Source organism: Podarcis erhardii, assembly GCF_964252035.2.
Source record: "Podarcis erhardii genome assembly, chromosome: 17".
Classification (NCBI taxonomy): domain Eukaryota; kingdom Metazoa; phylum Chordata; class Lepidosauria; order Squamata; family Lacertidae; genus Podarcis; species Podarcis erhardii.
The window spans coordinates 17,577,272-17,597,548 of NC_138515.1; the positions used below are offsets into that span (position 1 = coordinate 17,577,272).

Consider the following 20,277-nt stretch of genomic DNA (forward strand, 5'->3'; position numbering starts at 1 on the left):
TCAGAGTCATTATATGTTCATTTGCTACATTACTATGATCTAGTCCAATGGCAAACTTGCCCATTTCAGATCTCTCTCTCTCTATATATATATATATGGACCCCTGACCATTAGGTCCAGTCGTGACCGACTCTGGGGTTGCGCGATCATCTCGCTTTATTGGCCGAGGGAGCCAGCGTACAGCTTTCGGGTCATGTGGCCAGCATGAGTAAGCCGCTTCTGGCGAACCAGAGCAGCACACGGAAACGCCGTTTACCTTCCGGTCAGAGCGGTACCTATTTATCTACTTGCACTTTGACATGCTTTCGAACTGCTAGGTTGGCAGGAGCAGGGACCGAGCAATGGGAGCTCCCTCCTTCGCGGGGATTCGAACTGCCGACCTTCTGATCAGCAAGTCCTAGGCTCTGTGGTTTAACCCACAGCACCACCCACATCCCATCTATCTATCTATCTATCTATCTATTTATATATATATATATCTATATATACATATATATATGAACAGGTTTGGTATCCGAGTTTGGAGGAGGATCTTAAACCAGTTTCTTGGTTCAAAACTAATGGAAAACGGTGGTTTAAGAAATCAGACTGTGCTTGCGTAAGGTGGGTGCCTGAGGGAGAGGAAAGGGGAGGGAAATGTGCAGACACAGAGCTCATTTTTGCTCTTGTAAAGTGTAGTTTATCAGACATCTGAATGAGGTCATTATAAGCATATATGAAAGGTTCCCACTCCATTAGCAAGAGACAGTGTTCAGCAGAACCAAGTGGTTAAGTTCTCCCAGGTCTATATCACTTCAGGCTGCAGGTATACAAATAAACCATCTTACAAACAAACAAACCCAAACCTCAGCTACTTAGCTTGCACATACAAAACCAATATATCCGTAGGAACATTTTAGTCTAGATTTCATACATAGGTGGAGAAGCAATCAGAAAGGCAACTCTTCCTCTGAACAGCACAATGTAACATTGAGGAAAAAAGCATTATGACTTAATTTTACAAAACTGGCCTGGATTTCATACTTAGCCTGGTTTGCACGTAATGTTAAATAATGGTTTGAATAAACTATAGTTTATAAACCATGGTTTAGTATTATGTGCAAACCTAGTCCACTGCCTCAAAAAAGGTAAAGGGAAAGGACCCCTGACTTTTAAGTCCAGTCGCGAATGACTCTGGGGTTGCGGCGCTCATCTTGCTTTACAGGCCGAGGCAGCCAGTGTTTGTCCGTAGGCAGTTTTTCTGGTTCATATGGCCAGCATGACTAAGCTGCTTCTGGCAAAACCAGAGCAGCGCATGGAAACACCCTTTACCTTCCCACCGGAACGGTACTGTTAGGGAACTGCCATCGGAGCCAGAGGGAGAGGGAGGGCTCCAGAGGGATTCCAGAGAGCGTCCCGGGAGGGAGAGAAGCAGCCCATCTTCTGGGGAAGGAAATCAGTGTAGCACCAGTGGAGAAGGGGGGCAGATGGGGGAATTGGCGAGGTGGCTCCATGACTCCTCGCCGGAGACCAGCGGGGAGAGCACAGGTCCTCTGCTGCCCACACCCTCCCTGCGCAGAAGGCTTCTGCGCAGGGAGAGTAGGCGGAGACTAGGCGTCAAAGAGCTTCTTTGCTGGAAGAAGTTCAAGAAACGCCCACTGACGGATTCTGCCAGTGATTGAGACAGCCACGGGTGAGTGGCTGCCCGGACAGAAAGGGTTCACTCAGGCAACCCAGCCAGGTGTGGCGCCGATTTACGCATGAGCAATCCCTAGAACCATTACAGGTACCTATTTATCTACTTGCACTTTTGATGTGCTTTCAATGTGCTAGGCTGGCAGGAGTTGGGACTGAGCAACGGGAGCTCACTCCATTGCAGGGATTCGAACCGCCAACCTCCTGATCAACAAGCCCAAGAGGTTTATTAACTAGGGGCAGTGCTGCTTTTGTAGAAAAAGAGGTGCCGGAACTTAGCATGAACATCTCCCTTGTGGCTCCCACCTGAGAGGCGCCAGAACTGAGTTCTGACTGAGAAAAAAAACCCTGGTTATGGGGTTGCAAGAGAAAATAAACCATGGTTTGCTGTTTACTTACTGTCTTAAAACCATGGTTTAATGTGATGTGTGAACCTGAGCAGTGTCAAGCTTCTGTTTGTGATAATTGATACACTACTGAAGTTTCAAACTTTGGCTAGCGAAAGGCTGAGAACAGAGGTGTGAGCATTTGTTCTGAGCAAAGCATATAAAATGAACTCAGCTCTCCCTTAGGAGAAAAAACCAAGTTATAAAATCTTTAGAGAGGTCATACAGTCTATGCAAAATCCATGACCTTCACTAATACATGCAGTATATCTAAACCCTCCTAAGGGAATAGTAGGCAATGTATGGCCCTGAATCCGTCCCGCTGCCCCCCTCCCATTTCTATCTAAATGCAACTCTTTATTACACACCAAAAGAGTGTTTTCTTTTAAAAAAATGGGTCATACCCAAGTACTACCTATTATTACCAATAATACACAAATACAGATGGTTGTATAGCTATTTCCCACCTTTTCCTCACTGCTAACACCTTATTCTTGTGGAAATAGAATCCTGTGCATTGTACTGTACAGGTTTTCTCTTTTCTTCCCAGTGTACGAAGTATATCTCTTTGCTTAATTTTGACTATTCCCTGCTGCTGCGTAAGAGGCAGCTACAGAGCTGAGAAAAGACTATAGATATATCTATTTCAGGCCCTATTTTTCACTGCATTATGACTATCACTGAAGCCAATGGAGCACAAGGAAAAGCAGGTGAGTCCACAGAAACAGAATAATAATAACTCCTTCAGATTTCTAAGAAGAGGGGCTGCGGGGAGCTGCCGCTAAATTATTTATACCATAAATTGCTTTTACTATTGTGGCAGCTATCCGGGTTTAGACAATTTAAAAAACACACACATTGATCTGTTTTGCCTAAATATATATAGCCACGTGATGTGAGACTTACTATTATTTCTTTGTGGCAGAAATAATAAATTGAAGATGACTCACATGCATTGTAAATCATTTGGTAAAATAAAAAGCAGATTAGAACATTTTGTCGTATATCAGGCTTATTATAGTGGCTAGAATCCAGCAATAGGTCAACAACTGATTGGGAAAATATCCTGAACAGGCACCACCGAAATTGAGTTGCACAACAGTACCGCAATTGTGTTTTTAATTATGAATTTTGGAAGTAGCTTCACATTTCCGGAATAGTTAGTGACAGGAAGTGAATGACAACATCACAATCAATATATTTAAAATAAAACAAATCCATCTACAGGAATTCCTTCTGCACAAGTACTCAACTTTTTCTGGTCCCACTTTATTTGTTTTAGGTTTGTTTATCCAAAACCTACACTCTCAATCCTCATCGGGGTCTTGTCACCAGTTTTATCTATTTGGTAAAATTGTTTTAGTATTTCAAATGTTTTATACACTTAGGCCAGAGGTAGGCAACCTAAGTAACCTGAATAACTCTAACTGCTACTTACAGCTGTTATTATTTTGACTGTAGTGATACTACAGCAATGCATTGCCCATGCTGCACTAAAAGATAGATTGGAATATAAAGCAAAGCTGGATAAAAGATAAACAACTGCAAGATGCAACAAAGATAAAAACCATGGGTAGGCAAACCATGGCCCACGGGCCGGATCCGGCCCAATCGCCTTCTCAATCTGGCCCACGGACGGTCCGGGAATCAGCGTGTTTTTACATGAGTAGAATGTGTCCTTTTATTTAAAATGCACCTCTGGGTTATTTGTGGGGCATAGGAATTTGTTCGTTTCCCCCAAAAAAACATAGTTGGCACACCACAAGGTCTGAGGGACGGTGGACTGGCCCACGGTTGAAAAAGGTTGCTTACCCCTGACTTAGGCCTACCAGGGGCATATCCTGCGGGGGGCGGGGGGGCCATGGTCCCATGTCCATGAGCCTGGTACCCACATGCAGGCAACTGCAGTGTGGTTGTAGAGGGACTCAGGAGAGGTGGCAACTGCTTCACTCACCATATACTGCCAGGTGAAGCCGCCATCATGCTCTAGCCCTCATACCAGCCCTGGGTGATGTATCAGTACATAGCCCAGGCCTATTCTCTATCTGCCAAGGGCTACGTCAGCTGGCTGGGCTCCACCCCGCTGGTGGCTCAGTTTGCCCCCCATTTTTCTCCAGTGGGGTCGCTCCGGTGTTACCATCATTGAGGGCTAGGCTGGCACCCTCCATGCTTGGTGCACACACCTGCCTTGAGCATAGGAAACAGCTGCTATGCCACTGAGGCATGCCATAGCCACCTACACAAACGTTTTGAGTTTCAATTCAGAAAGCATCAAAGCACAAACTGCTGCTTGCAAGGAAATGAAAGGAATCTCCATCTATTTACCTGCACCAGTCGTGGACACCAGTCTGGGTTTGCTTCGTGCTCCATCTCCTTTGGTCGTATAGGCCGTCACAGTGAGAGAATAGGTTGTCTCGGGCTGCAATCCCGCTATTATCATTTCCTAAAATGAAGCAAAACAAAAACAAAAACGAGAATGCGTATTAAAACATATGCACTACTACTAAATCAAGATCGTTTTGCCTTGCAATTAGTTGCAACATATAACATTCAGCTCACATGGCTTTCGTGCGACCTGCAGTGATGGCAAGCTTTTGGTCGGACCAGAATAGTGGGTGAGGCCTTGCAATGCACTGTATTTCACTTGTGTCAGCAATAAGCGTGAAGGCATTTCTGAGCAGCATGCCCCAAGTCGTTTTGTCAAGCAAAAGGCCAAAGGCTGAGTACTGTTAACTGTACTAAAGGAGGAGGGGGAAATCCTTTTGAAATTCACTCTGTGTAGAGTCTTATTCCTGGTGTAGTACAAATAAAGTGGGGAATGAGAATTAGGTTTGATTTACGAATTTACTAGCCGTTATTTAAAAAGTTATGCTATCACTGCCTGTACAGTGGTGCCTCGCAAGACGAAATTAATCCATTCCACGAGTCTCTTCGTCTAGCGGTTTTTTCGTCTTGCGAAGCAAGCCCATTGACGGCTTAGCGGATTAGCACTATTAGCGCTATTAGCGGCTTTTAGCGGCTTTTAGCGGCTTTTAGCGATTTTAGCGGCTTTTAGCGGCTTAGCGGATAAGCAGATAAGCGGCTTAGCGGCTTAGAAAAAGGGGGGGAAGGGGAAAAAACCGCAGGAACTCACAAGACATTTTCGTTTTGCAAAGCAAGCCCATAGGAAATTCGTTTTGCGAAGCACCTCCAAAACGGAAAACCCTTTCGTCTAGCGGGTTTTCTGTCTTGCGAGGCATTCGTCTTGTGGGGCACCACTGTATACCTGAGAACCCTACTTACATTCCAACTTCTAAAGCTGTTTTATGCAGTGCTATTTTTCTAGAAAAAAAAAGGTGCCAGAACTCACCACAAACACCTCTCTTGTTCTCTTATAATGAGCACTCACACTTTACATTGTGGGTGCCCTTTGCGGGATTGCGTGTGGTGCTACAGTTCCCAGGAAGCTTACTGGCAAACAGGGGCTGGCTTGCCTCTCAGTGTTAATTTTTGGAGGTTCACACCCAGCCTCAGTGATCAAGTTTCTTGTTGGGAGGTGGCGCCAGCCCCATTTACAAATAGGGGGTGGAGCCAACAATAGCCAGGCAGTCGGCTCTGGAGATTCACCCTACCTACTCTCCCTTTGTTTAATGTTTCTTGTTTGCAGGTTAACTTTTTCTTCCTGTTTAGCGGGCACTGCTACCGACTTTGCCTGGTTGCTGTTGAAGGACCGGGAAGAAATTTTCCTGCATTGGCAGGTTTTGTCTTCCCCATAGCAATTCGTCACAGCTTTGGTGGTTATGGCCTTGGGTGGAATTCTTTAGTCTTTTCTTCCCTATATTGGGTGTGTGTGTGTGAAGTGGTGACTCACCCCCCTGCGGCGGCGATTCCAGGGTCCCCTCTTAAAAAGGTTATATATATGGGTGTCACTGGTCATACACTGAAAGGTCGTCAGTGAACTACCCTGCGTGTGGGGATATGGGCTGAGCTGCCTGCTACACTGATGTCTCACAGAGCACCCCCATATCTCATTTACCCTAATAAGCCCCAGTTCCCCCCAGGTGGGGGGCTGGGAGGGATACACGCCCAATGCCTAAGCCAAGGTCTTCCTACATTCGGAAGTTTAATAAAGTTGTGGCCTAATTTTAATTCCATATAACGTTGTCAGAGTCTTTATTCCTTCCTTATGATGCCTGGGGGCTGGGGCTGTTGCCCCCTGGTCACACAATGGCAATGGTGCCCACCTTAGAGATGCCAGAACTGAGTTCCAGTGAGTTCAGGCTGAAAAAAGCCCTGATTTTATGTCATATATGAAGGCTGCATTCATATGCACTGTTCCCAGAAGTAAGCCCAGCTACTTCCGAGTAAAGCATGCATAGGACTGGACTGCACTGTTGTAATCCTCCACACTACTATGAACATTCATTTGATGTAAGCCCAACTAAATGTAACAGGGATATTTTTAAAGTTCAGCCTTTTCTTTTAGTGATTAAAAATAAAATATATACACTTTTATAAAAGTAGGGTTTGTGAAGTGGCATTCAGTATAAGAGTAATTTGTTCTCTATAATATGAGAGAGCCATTAAACATAATTTGAAAATTTGGTTGCAATGGAACAAGAGAAGATGGAAAAGGCATTTAGTATTGAATACAATGTGTTGCTTTTTTTAATAAACAAAAGGGGGATGAAGATTAAAGCATGTTTGAAACTGGCTCTGAGGGCAGGTTGAGAAAGTTATAAATCAGTAACAATCAAATTGCTAATTACTGAGGAAAGGCTCATAAAGTGAACAGAAGTGGGAACTAATGATGTTTAATTTACAGACTAGGTATCAAGAGTATGATCCAGCCAAAATTAAGCCTTTTAAGTCCCACTGATTTACATATATGTGCTTAACACACTCCCACTGAAATCAATGGGACATAATTTGTAATGTAAGAAAGCATGTTCTTAGTTCTTTCTTACTTCCAATTAGTAAACCCTATATGCACTTTTTTCAACACTAATAAAAATGGCAAAGTTGGGTTGCAAATGGGGTTTCATGTATGGATGGCAGTGTTTGCAAACAGATTTGTTATTAAACAGAATGGTTATAAAATGAATAGCTTAATCAACTCAGAGTGCCCATGTGTGGAGACTTTCCATACATTAGTAGAGCTCTGGTTTATTCGTGATTCCACCTATCATGGACAGCACAGTTGGCTGTTACTATCAACAGAAGCCTCTCTTCTTCCCTTTAAATCCAGTTGTGTTGCTTATATGCAAAGGGCTGAAAATAGGGATTTTTTGGGTCATGTGACAATCACCTATATATCGACACTGTGATCACCCTAGGAGTAGATTGAGTCCTTTCTGTAAAAAGTATGACCTACCCTCAGAAATACCATACTTTTCCATGTGTAAGATGCCGCCATATATAAGACGCTCCCTATTTTTGGGAACTCATTTATTTATTTATTTTTGCAGAGGATTGCCCAGAGTTCTAGAGCTTTTTAAAGAGGGGAATGCCAAAAATCGCTCATCCGCCCACATTGCAAAATCTGCCTCCTATCTGTCCCATCGCCGGCAGAAGCTGCCAATCACCTGCCCAACTGCCGAAGTGTCAGCCAATCAACACCACCCATTGATGCAGCAACCAATAACACGCACAATAGTCGCTGACAGCCTCAGCAGCAACCAATCAAACGTCCACCCTATGCACTACCCATGTATAAGACGACCCCCACTTTTTAGCATGATTTTTAAAGAAAAAAAACATAGCCTTATACACGGAAAAGTACGGTAGGTTGCTTGAGGTTTGTAAAATGCTCATGTATGTGTAGAATCCATGAGTGCAATCACCCAGTAAGATAACAACAACAAAATAGTCGTATTAATGGATAATAAAAATGGGTTCAGTAATATGCATCTGAAAAATGCAATCCAAGGTCTTCAGACTTGGGCATTCAGTCATTCTATGAATAACCCTATCAAGCATATGGATTTAATTCTATGGGACCACACATCTCTTCCCAGTTAAATGCTTTTTTAAAAAGTTCGTTTTCAAAGATTGAACGTGGCAGACTGAATCTGAACAAATACTGAATTATCCACAAGAAAACAATGTGTGTGGATATTCAGCATCAGTTCACTGACTGACGACATTTCATCAAATGGAGAGAGGAAACTAGAATATAGATCCACCCTCAGTTTCTGGGGCTTCAGTTACAAGTGGAAGAGACAGTATGGGCGGGGGAAAGAGTACAGATTAAAAAGTATCTTTTTAAATGGAGATGATGGAATCTTAGTTAATAATGATGGAAGCGATATCTGCAACAAAGCTGTTTAAACATCACTGGCACACAGCCAGTACCAATGTATATTTTCACAAATATACATTTAATATGATGTGTCAATAATGGAAATGGGCATCATGTTAGCAGCTAAAAATAAAAGTAATTTGTTTTATAACAAACCCTGAGTGCATTGGGACCTGAAGGTGCAGAGTTATCAAGCAGATGGGAATGAGTACATGTTTTGTGTTATTTTAAGAATAGTTTTCTGGAGTGCACTGCGAGATAAAAGTTAGTGTCAGTGACTGAACAGACGAGTATGCAAATTCAACACACTTAGAAAAAAATCAGCACTACGCCAAACCAAAAGGAAAGAAAAAAGAAGGCAGAAAAATCCAAATGCCATAGATGATGAAATAAGGTGTTAATCCATGCACATGTGCAAACAACCAAATGTAGGAAAAAATAAAGATTAAAGCGGAGAAAAAGCCACCACACTTTTTTGATTGGCCAGTCAGTTTTTACTCACATGTTCAGTAGTATCATCATATTCCCACTAATTGAGAGTAAAGGATGTTGGGAAGAAAAACAGAAGAGATAAGGAGATATTTGTAGCCTGGGCTGAGGCAACTTTATTCTTAGGACAGACAGAAAAAAAAAAAATCATAAAAACTAGCTTGCAAAAAATCAGCCTGAATTTAGCTCCTTAAAAAAAGCAGCGTGACTTGTTGCCAAAATTGTAAATAAGTAACAGACTCTCTTCCTTCTAGGAAAGTAGAGATCCCAGTCTGGAGTGCTTTTATTATTTCATAGTAATGTTTCATGACTGCATTAATTTGAGCTGCTGAGATGTAATGAAAGGCTACATTTTGTTTAATCACATGCTACTAAGCCATATTCATTTTCATTTCTATTTTACCTTGTCAAAATTAATTCAGTGCACCTGTTTAGATTAATAGAGGCAATTTATATGTACTTGAGACTTCATGTCAGTAATGAAACCCTATGACCAACAGCACATTTTCTCTGCTCCTTCTATCATCTAAAATTGGAATCTGACTATAGTCCCCCCCTCAGGGAAAAAAAAATATGTTCAAGAAAGACACAACACAGCCATATTGTTCTTCCCCTTTCTTTCTTTTTTACATCATTGCCCAGATTCACAATGAAGCAAAGGCAGAAATAGTTTGTTCTAATGGTGCTAAAAACATTGGTGAGAATAAGGAAAGGGGCTAGCACGTTCAGAAACCATTTAAGGAACACATCAGCAAAATAGAAGTGATTTATATCTCCACAGGGGAAAAAAGTTACAGTTCCTCTTTGAATATACTGTAGTTATCACAAATTGTTTCCATCTAAACTGTTTAGAGCATAATATCTGATGATTATGATTGTCTATTGCCATGTTTTCATCCAGAATCAATCTTAAATGGAATACTTTTGTGGGATACATATTTTATGTTACCAGCACAATGAACTCAAGAATTTCAAGCTCATAAAGCACATAGAGATAATTAAAATCCTATATTTTTGAAGCTTCCTTAATGTGAACAAATCTATTCACTCAGAACATAAATTCTCTATTATCTGTTACAATTTGTGAGATAAAAAATAAGCAGTTTTACACTTTCACTACATCACACCCGGAATATCTGTAATAATATAAAATCTAGACATAACTTGTTACTAGGTCAATTTTCATTTAAAACACACTGCTCTATATGTAATGTATGTAATTGAGTTCAAAACCTATAATACCAAACTCTAGCTGATACTGCACTTGATCCAACCAAAATGATTTATTTCAATGGAAGGGATTTAAACAAATGCTTAGCTTAAATGATTTGAAATTAATGGGACTTAAAATGCTTAACTTCAGTTGGGTCTTGCTCACGGAGGTAGTGACAAATTAATGCAACAACAGGACCCAGATTTTTTTAAAAAATAAAAATCCTACTGATGCAATTCCTGGAAACAGGTTAGAAAATTCCTGCCAGTCACAAGAAAAATACATGAAATGTTAACTAATAGTCATAACATTGAGAAACATCTTATTTCCCCTTATATTACATGAATGTAAAGTAAGAGGAAAGTAGACACAATTGATCTTGCTTATCAAATACACAACAGATATAGTTCCCAGTCTAGAAATCCTTTATGTGAGGCTATCCCGGTGGGGTACAGGATCAGGTTTAAGGTGCTGGTTTTAACCTTCAAAGCCCTATACGGCCTAGGACCCTCGTATCTACGGGACCGCCTCTCCTGGTATGTCCCACAGAGGAACTTACGGTCTTCAAATAAAAACATCCTGAAGGTCCCAGACCACAGAGAGGTTAGGCTAGTCTCAACTAGAGCCAGGGCTTTTTGGCTGTGGTTCCGATCTGGTGGAACGCTCTGTCACAAGAGACTAGGGCCCTGCGGGACTTGACATCTTTCCACAGGGCCTGCAAGACGGACCTGTTCTGCCAGGCTTTTGGTCGGGGTTCAGTCTGACTCCCTCTCCCCTTTCATAAGAACTTGCATGAAAGTGGCCTCCCAATTTTTCTCACAGGCCCATATAAGTTCAGCACAAACAGTTGGGCCTGGTGAGCATTTAAGGTCCCCAACCCTAATCTGCGGGTTGCCATCTGATTGGATTTTATTCTGATCCTGATCTGATTTGAGGATGTATTTTAACTGATTGTCTGATTTTATGTTAATGTGCTATACATTTGATGTTAGCTGCTCTGAGCCCGGCTTCGGCTGGGGAGGGCGGGATATAAATAAATTATTATTATTATTATTATTATTATTATTATTATTATTATTATCCCAGCCAAACAGGGAACTGGCACTGTCTCTTCTGATAGAACCACCGACCTAACAGAGAAAGACAAAGGCAGGAATGAAAGTTCAAATTCTGCATTTCAGGTGCACATCTTTAGAAATGGTGGTTTCACCCCACTGCAGTGCGACTGACTACTTCATACAGATTGCTGCAGATCCAGAACGGTGATTTATTTATAGGAATAAAAGTTTCAGAGGTAGGTAAAAGTATAGGCAAAGGACCCCTGGACAGTTAAGTCCAGTCAAAGGCGACTCTGGGGTTGTGGCACTCATCTCGCTTTAGGGCCGAGGGAGCCGGCATTTGTCCACAGACAGCTTTCCGGGTCATGTGGCCAGCAGGACTAAACCGCTTCTGGCACAACAGGACACCGTGATGGGAACCAGAGCGCACGGAAAGGCCATTTATCTATTTATCTACCTGCACTGGCATGCTTTCGAACTGCTAGGTTGGCAGGAGCTGGGACAGAGCAATGGGAGCTCACCCCGTTATGGGGATTTGAACCGCTGACCTTCTGATCAGGAAGCCCAAGAGGCCCAGTGGTTTAAACCACAATGCCATCCACATGGTCTGACTAGCGCAGTTGCTTAGAGCATGGGGCTGATAACACTAAGGCTGAAGGTTCGATTCCTGCATTAAATGCTCCTCAGGACATAGCTGTCAACGTTTCCCTTTTTTTTTAAGGGAAATTCCCTTATTCCAAATAGGATTCCTCGCAAGAAAAGGGAAAAGACAGCTCTGCCTCAGGGTCCCTTCCAACTCTATGATTCTATGAATTTTATGAATGACTGTTGGCTTCTGAAATATTCAGGGTACTCTGTGGCAATAACCTATTGGAACAGGAAGGGGGCATTCCATTTTGCAGTTCAAAATAGAAGACATAATTACACTACTAAATACAGTGGTACCTCAGGTTACAGACGCTTCAGGTTACAGACTCCGCTAACCCAGAAATAGTGCTTCAGGTTAAGAACTTTGCTTCAGGATGAGAACAGAAATTGTGCTCTGGCAGTGCGGCAGCAGCAGGAGGCCCCATTAGCTAAAGTGGTGCTTCAGGTTAAGAACAGTTTCAAGTTAAGAACGGACCTCCAGAACAAATTAAGTACGTAACCAGAGGTACCACTGTACAGCATTATTATTTTTTGTTACGTGAATTGACAGAGTATGTTTAATTACCTGTGCATCAGCCAACATGATATCCTTCAGCATGGGTTGCCCCCTGGGCTCTCCATTTTCCATTTTCACATAATGCACCTGGTACCCTCGGATTTGACCATGCTGCTTATTGGGCACTGGTGAACGCCACAACACTTTAACAGCTGTAGAGTTGACAGCCTCTACCTCGACTTTGCGAGGAGGACCACTAGGAACTGGAACACATCAGTGGATAAAAGAAGAATTACAGGTACTTGTCCAAAACAACCAGTGTCTTTTTCTTTCTTTTTCTTTTGTTTTTTTTTTTTTAAAGCGCAGACCCACTAATCCTTTCTCGAAGAATACAAATGAAAACACCCAACAAATCTGCTCTACATTTCAGTGAAAAGATCAAAAACCATGACTGATGCAAAAATGGAAGAAAAAAGAGTATTAGAGAAATAGAAAAAACATGTAAAAACGCACAAAAGCCAAGGAAGATGCTTTGAGACTCAAAGCATTGAAGTACAAAGAAGTAATTTAGTAATCAAAATAATAAAAACCAAGAAGACTTTTAAAATGTTGCTTGTTTTCTGATTTTGCTTATTTATTTTTTTAAGTAGGGGAAAAAAGATAAAGGGAAGGGGTGCAGTCTTCAGTGTTCAGATACGAAAGAGAGTCAGCATCCAAAATATTTTTTTTTAAAAAAGGGAGCAGCATCAGTTTTCCAAAAGAGAAACGCTTTAAGGGTACTCTTAAAGAAAGAGTTAAAATCAGAAGAGCTAAAAAGTAAGAAAGAAAAGGAGGGGGGAATCTTCAAATAGAAGAAAAATATACATGCTTACAAGGAGCAAAACTTTAAAGTGTGATTCTTCTGCGCATATATTTCAAAGCAAAAACAAACAAATGCAAATGCAAGCATTTGTGTTTAAAATATTTTGTAAAACTCATCAGGGGTCAAAAAAGATGAGCAGAGCGGGGAAACGGAATAATCTTAGACCACACAAAGACAGCAGATTGAGAGAGAGAGTCAAACTGACGTGTTGGATGAAACATACCATCTTCATCTGTTCGGATCAACACAGATTCACTCTCTGGGCCAGGTCCAACATCAGTGTGGGCTGTCACAGAAATCCGATATTCAGTCCATTTTTCCAACTGTTCCAAAAGGTACTGTGACGTGTCCGGAGCAATTCCCAAAATTTCGTGGGGCTTGTCATCTTCTCCATCAATTCCAGTGTACTTGATGGAGTAGGAAGTGATAATTCCGTTCTGTTTTTCCACTGGCGGAGGCTGCCAACTTACCAAAATACTAGTGGAGCTGGGGCTCTTGCAACTAATGTCTTGAGGAGGAGCTGATGGCTCTAATTTCAGTAGTGGGTTAAAGGAGGATTTGAGTGTGAAGGAACAGAAGTGGTTGAAGGAAAAGGAAAAAAAAATGAGCAAAAGGAAAAGAAAAAAGAAAATAAATAACGAAGGGAAAAACCAAGGGCAAATCAAAATCGCAAACTTAAAAACAGAAACTTTAGATAATATTATGAGCCTTGGCTTATTAAAAGTGAACCAACTGAAAATGAATGAACTAAAAGGTGGAAAGGGATGTAGGGGGAAATACATGAAAATGAGCCTCAATATATTGTTACCTACCTGTGATTAAAAATTCTTCTTGAAATAAAAACATCAAACATGATACTTCTATGTGTCTACTACCTAAGCTTTTATGTTGTATGCTTGCTGGTTGATCTGTTATTTTTAAGTTGTTTTTTTAAAAAAATATTTTGGCATGTCTGACAAAATACCCAGTCTATTATACACTATGTTTTATATTGATAGATAGAGAGATAGAGAGATAGATATATCATATATCATATATAGATATAATATATAATATATATTATATATAGATGATCTATCTATCTATAACCAGTCTTTTAAACACTATGTTTTATAGATTGATATCCATATCTAATATATATATAATAATATATGAAGTGCCATGAAGAAAAGAATCAGAACTATTTCAAAACTCAAACACATCTAATAGACATAAAATAAAAACCATCACACACCACCAGGTTTCTCTCCCCTCCCCCAACTCCACTTTTCTTTATCTTTTCTTTTTTACGACTGCAGTGGCCTGGAACATGTGTGCTACAATTAAGGTTCAAATCAAAAGTCTTTATTTCAAACATCAATTGTAGCCAAAACACTGTAAAACATGCAGAATCAATAAGGGGATTGTGCTAATCTTAGACAAAGGTTTACCTACCATGGAAAAGTGACAGGGCTGATGATTCTGACTGCAACTTGTACTTACCCTAGGTCCAGTCTCTCTTTTATATTTTAGCTCCTCTTGGAGAAACCTCGGCTAGCAAAGAATTAAAGTCTACCAGCGATTTCATAATACATACAAACTATCAGCATCCCACCACCACACACAATACACGAACAGCTAATATAGAAGTTTGCCTAAGCAAAACCAGTGTGGAGATTCCTAATGAAATCTTATGATTTAATTTACTTAACCAAAAGTTAAATTCATTCGAAATAGAACCAAAATGCATGTCCACAGTAGTTTAGAAGCAAATGTCATTCAAATCTTAACACCTTCATCTCTTTGGGGCACAAATCCTATCCACACAGTAATAATAATAATAGATTTTTCCTCCAGTTGCATACACAGAAATTACTTTTTAAAAATCCAGTTTTATATTTGAAATATTTGGGGAAATTGGGAACCTTGACCTCTTTCACATGCATTACTTAGAAGTCCCACTGATCTCAATCTGTCTCCTCAAGTCCTTTTTGCATCTCTTTCCCAGGTAGCAACACAGAAAAGATTTTTATTTTCCTGTAATTCCTCCCTCTGAGACCTAAAAAAAATACATTTCCTAAACATATTTTTAAACTTTTAAAACTCAAAGCGAAAGATGAGCGATCCACTTTTGTTTGTCTCAGTTGCTTCTGAGGATTCCAAAAACATGTTGGCTGTGTCTAGATTTCACTATTGACCATGGTTACAGTATGGTAAGAAGCCTTGGCAAGTGTTTGCCCTCCCACTTCTGTGTGGCCACAGGGAGATGAGAAACTTTAGTTTCTATTTTTGATTAACTGCTGCTTGCAATTTTGTCCGAAAGCTGTGCTTAATCGTAACAGTTGTTTCGATGAAACAAGCCAGCTTGATCACGCTTGGCCTGAGGCTGGCTTGCTTCAACAGAGCTTACTTAAGATCAACCACAGTTTAGGATTTAGGCACAACACAAAACGTCGGTTGAATGTTATTTATTTATTTAAACAGTTTTATATACCCCTTAACTACAATAGTCTCTAACTGTTTTATAAAGATACAGTGCAAAATAAAAATAAGAAATCAGCTAAAACTATAAAATTTAAGCTTCAATTAAAATGACTTGCTGGAAGAAAAAAGGCTTCAGTAGCTGCTGTAAGTTCAGGAAGGAGGGGGCCTGTTTTGACCTCAGCTGGAAGGGAGCTCCATAAATTTGGGCTCACAATACTAAATATGAGTTGTCCATCCAAGCCACGGGAGGCCGCTAATGGCGACTCCCCAGAAAACCTCAGTGATCAAGCAGGGATATAAGGAATTAGGCAATCCTTGATGTATCCTAGACCCAATCTGTAAAGAGCCTCGAACCTGGTTCAATAGTATAATTTAAAACAGAAATGAAAGCTTTCAATTTCCTCAGTTATACTAGAGGAATGTCAAGGGGTGGGTGTGCGAACCTTAGACTTGCACAGATTCATAACTGTATGATAAACAATGTCTGAATGCACCCTTTGTCTCGTGACAGGGGTTGGGGGTATCATGTTACCCTTCTAAGAAAATGCTATGCTTATAGTTCTTCAAAGTGTATTGACCTGCGTGTTTTTAGTTAAATTTTCTCAATGTAGCCATAACTGAAACATAATAGGATTTCACTCACTTGCCAACTAGCTTGTCAACAAGTATAAAGAAGAGAAATGAAGTAATCAAAGAAAGACACCTACTTGACTGCATTGTTCTAGCTGATATTTCTGCCGTTGAAGCACCAAGGCCTTGTGGAGAGCGTGCAGACAGACGGAAGTAATACAAACTATTTGGTTTTAGACCTTGCAAGTGGTAAGTTGTAGCTGGATCAATGGAAATCCGCTGCTAAAGGGGAAGTCGGAAAGGGGGAAATGAATTTAAATCTAGATCTTTGGGTCTTTGCTTCTAAAGAATTTCTAACACTCAATCTCAAAACTTCTATTCCAACGTAAGGAGCAGGTCACAACCACTGCCATCACAGTGTGGTTCCAGCTCCAGGCACAAGCCATTGCATGTGGAATAACTTCATTACGCTAAATCCTAACTTTCCAGAACGGTACCTTACTTGTAAGTGGTTGGTGCCTCTCCATGTGAAGCTGGCTGATCTACATCAGGCACAGGGAATCTCTGCTTCGCATGCTAAAGTAGTGATTCTCATTTGGCCTGTAGACATGTTTGTTTCGCAGGCACACCCACCTAACCTACACCTGACATCATATGCCATCAGATGTGGGCTGGGTAAAGCAGCCAACTGCAAAGGAAGAATCAGGAGCCCTAAAGTGTGCTCCCTATTATTCCTTTGCACACAGGGCTTGCATTTTGTGCCTTTTAAATTTGGTGCAAGAAGCACCACCACTCAAATTGGCTCCACCCGGAGGCTACCAATCAGAGCCGACTCCTACTGCCACTGGGGTTTGTATTTTGGGCTGTATTTAAATTCTGTGCCAAATACAAGCCTCTGGAATCAGCTACCGATTGGAGCTCACAAATGGAGTTGATTGGTGCAAAGGAAAATGCTTCCTTTGCCTGCACAGTCTGGAAATCAAACCATGTGGGCCAATGAACATATTGCTTTTGCACGCTACCCTGAATTCAATGCAATCTACAAAGAGATGGCCCCACCCATCTGTCTAAGCAATCAGTCCATGGAGGCTAGAGGACATCAGAAAATAAAAGAAAACAACATTTTTACCAATATCTTACTTCTGTTTCAAAGCCAACAGTAAAATATGCATCTGTGTGGTTATACTTGTACAGTGGAACCTCGGTTTTGGAGAATCTCGGAAGCTGAACATTTCGGAAGCTGGAAGCTGAAAACCTGGAAGTAATCACTTCCATTTTCAAAGGCACCTCTGAAGTCGAATGGCTTCCGCTGCATGTTTTTCCTTTTTCTCAATGGATTTTACCAACCACCCATTGCTCCTCAGTTTTTGAACATTTTGGAAGTCAACCAATCTTCTGGAATGGATTATTTTCGAAAACCAGGGTTCCATTATATTTGTTACAGAAATCAAGATGGCCACTTATGGAAGTATAGTCTTGGAATTACAGCAGAGAGTTTAGTTAGACAAACCATAGTTAAGATTTTTGAAGGGGCTATAGTTAGACAAACAGATCAGTTTGCATTGAACTGTCTTTACTCCTTACATTATAAATTTGAACATCTGGAATCAGAGCACATTTAGGGTTGTAGACAATATAATTCAGGCTGCAATCCCATGTGCATTGAATGAGGCGAACATCTGACTAAACAAGCAACTGGGTAACCTTCAACTAACACGAGGCTGACTACCTGTCTATCAACTTTCAAGGCCTGTAAAATGTGTTCCAAAGGCATAAAGCTAGTTCACTTACCTCTTCTCCATGCTCTCCATCTTTGTAAACAAGATCATAGTTGGAGATTGTGTCAGACCGTGGAGGGGTCCAAGAAAGGAGTATGCTTGTTTCGGATTCTGGTTCAGCTTTGAAGTTCAATGGCTGCCCTGGGACTGATGCAGGAGGACACAATATCAACATTCAGTAAGTACATTTACTGGGGGCAGCGGGGAAAATTAAGAGTTGTTTCCTGCAATTATAGACTCCACACAGACCACCACTTCCAGGTTTAGGTTTCTATTGAAGACCCACTAATGGAAGCAGCCAGGTTTCATTTCCAGTAGCGTCACCTTCCCAAGAGCATTCCAAAACATGCATTCCAAACATGTCACTTTCTGTTCCGCTGTTTGCTCAGCTGGGAATTAATCACCCAGATAGTCCTGTTCTTTATTGCAGTTAATACTGTTGCTTGAGCAGCCTTTCTTTACACTGTCAACATACTGTTTACCAGACAAAATGTTTCTGCACATTGCTTTGATCCAGCAGAGCCACTTGAGTTATGACAGTACTCTATATACATGACAAACAGGAATAATATGAACTTCTCTGTGTCTTAGCCAGATAAACCATCCCCTGAGCCTGCCTGTTTCTTGACTAAAGGTAAATGCAGGTTTGTGCTTACTGCTTAGACACTAATAGGAGAAAACATGACTGTTAGATACTATGCTAGGGGGAAGAGGGAAAACCCTGTTCTTCTCCCTACATTTGGCAATTTAACGCTGTAAAACACAACAAAATCCTATGGGCTATTTCAATCACAATCTCAAGGAGCAGACAGTCTCTTTAAAAGTTTGTGATATGAAAGGAGTTCAGTAAACAGGTAAAAAAGGTAAAGATAAAGGACCCCTGACAGTCAAGTCCAGTTGCGAATGACTCTGGAGTTGCGGCACTCATCTCTCTTTACTGGCCAAGGGAGCCGGCGTTTGTCCGCAGACAGTTTTTCCGGGTCATGTGGCCAGCATGACTAAGCCACTTCTGGTGAAACCAGAGCAGAAAACAGAAACGCCATTTACTTTCCCACTGGAGCGATACCTATTTATCTACTTGCACTTTGACGTGCTTTCAAATTGCTAGGTTGTCAGGAGCTAGGACCGAGCAACAGGAGCTCATCCCGTTGCGGGGATTCGAACCGCCGACCTTCCAATCGGCAAGCCCTAGGCTCAGTGGTTTAGACCACAGAGCCCCCCACATGGTCTAGGTACTTGGTCACAAAGAAGACTATCATTGAGGAAAGAGGATCTAGTTACTCCCTCCACTGCCCCATGAACAAACATAGGGCTTGCTCTTTCCATATTTGCTTTGTGTGCTGATGGGCACTAGAGCAGGCATAGGCAAACTTGGTCCTCCAGATGTTTTGGGACTACAACTCCCATCATCCCTACCTAACAAGACCAGTGGTCAGGGATGATGGGAATTGTAGTCTCAAAACACCTGGAGGGCCTAGTTTGCCTATGCCTGCCCTAAAGAACGGCCCTTTTATTTGGCAGACTTTTTTTTTTTTTTTTTTTTTGGCAAAACTCTCTCCTAATGGCTCTACATTACTAGTTTAAGTGTGTTTTGTAGATTTTCTCTTCAATCTACCCATAATTTCATATCTGAATCCAATACTGATTTATGTTTATGTAGGGATGAGGAACTCCTTGCGACTCCTTCAGTGCCCTGTTCTTTCCCCTTCAACTTTTTATTCTTTTGTGATTGCTTTTTTCACCTTAAATTGTTTTGGAGGTTTATTTTATGTTTTAAATGTTGTATATGGTATATTTCATTGTTGTAAACCACTTTGAGACCTATATGGTGAAAAGCGCTCGCGCGCTCTCTCTCTCTCTCTCTCTCTCTCTCTCTCTCTCTCTCTCTCTCTCTCTATATATATATATATATAAAACCCAACAACAATAAAATAATAATAATTCCTGACCATGGGTCACCCTGGCTGGAGCTGAAATGGAAGCTTTGAAGGGAATGTATTGTTATGAGTTTGGGGAGCAGTTAGACTGTATGCTGGAGCCTGCTTCCAATTCCTGGCTTCAGCACTGATTTAATTCCTGGAAATAGACAGCTAGCTTTTACTGATACTTATGTCCCTATAAGTATGGACCATTAAGGCAAGGAAGGGGCTCTGTGCCAGATGCCAAGTGAGTATGCCCCCCCCCCAACTCGCTGGGAGTTAGAAAGCCTGATTCCTGTTTGAATTAAAGGCTGTGGCTAGGGGACACCCTCTTGGGGTTTTCATGATGTAGTGGTGTTGAGTCAAAAGTGTAACTGTGCTCTCCAAGTTAAGGATTTTTATTTTTTTAAGCCCTAATTATATTTCTGTATAGCTTATAAT

General features: G+C 41.2%; 1 protein-coding gene across 26 annotated transcripts in view; it reads right to left on the reverse strand.

Annotated features, from left to right (window-relative positions):
* Window positions 1-20,277, reverse strand: part of PTPRD (protein tyrosine phosphatase receptor type D) — a 1,160,352-nt gene that overhangs the window by 145,497 nt on the left and 994,578 nt on the right. For 16 of the 26 annotated variants that reach the window (XM_081844735.1, XM_081844724.1, XM_081844726.1 and 13 more), the window contains 6 exons: window positions 17,931-18,064; window positions 16,277-16,421; window positions 13,330-13,635; window positions 12,314-12,507; window positions 8,843-8,869; window positions 4,386-4,503 (listed from right to left, as the gene is read on the reverse strand). In XM_081844735.1, coding sequence (XP_081700861.1) covers window positions 4,386-4,503; window positions 8,843-8,869; window positions 12,314-12,507; window positions 13,330-13,635; window positions 16,277-16,421; window positions 17,931-18,064 — 924 coding nt within the window. The remainder of the gene's footprint in view (window positions 1-4,385; window positions 4,504-8,842; window positions 8,870-12,313; window positions 12,508-13,329; window positions 13,636-16,276; window positions 16,422-17,930; window positions 18,065-20,277) is intronic. The other 10 variants (XM_081844739.1, XM_081844738.1, XM_081844737.1 and 7 more) reach the window with 4 other exon arrangements.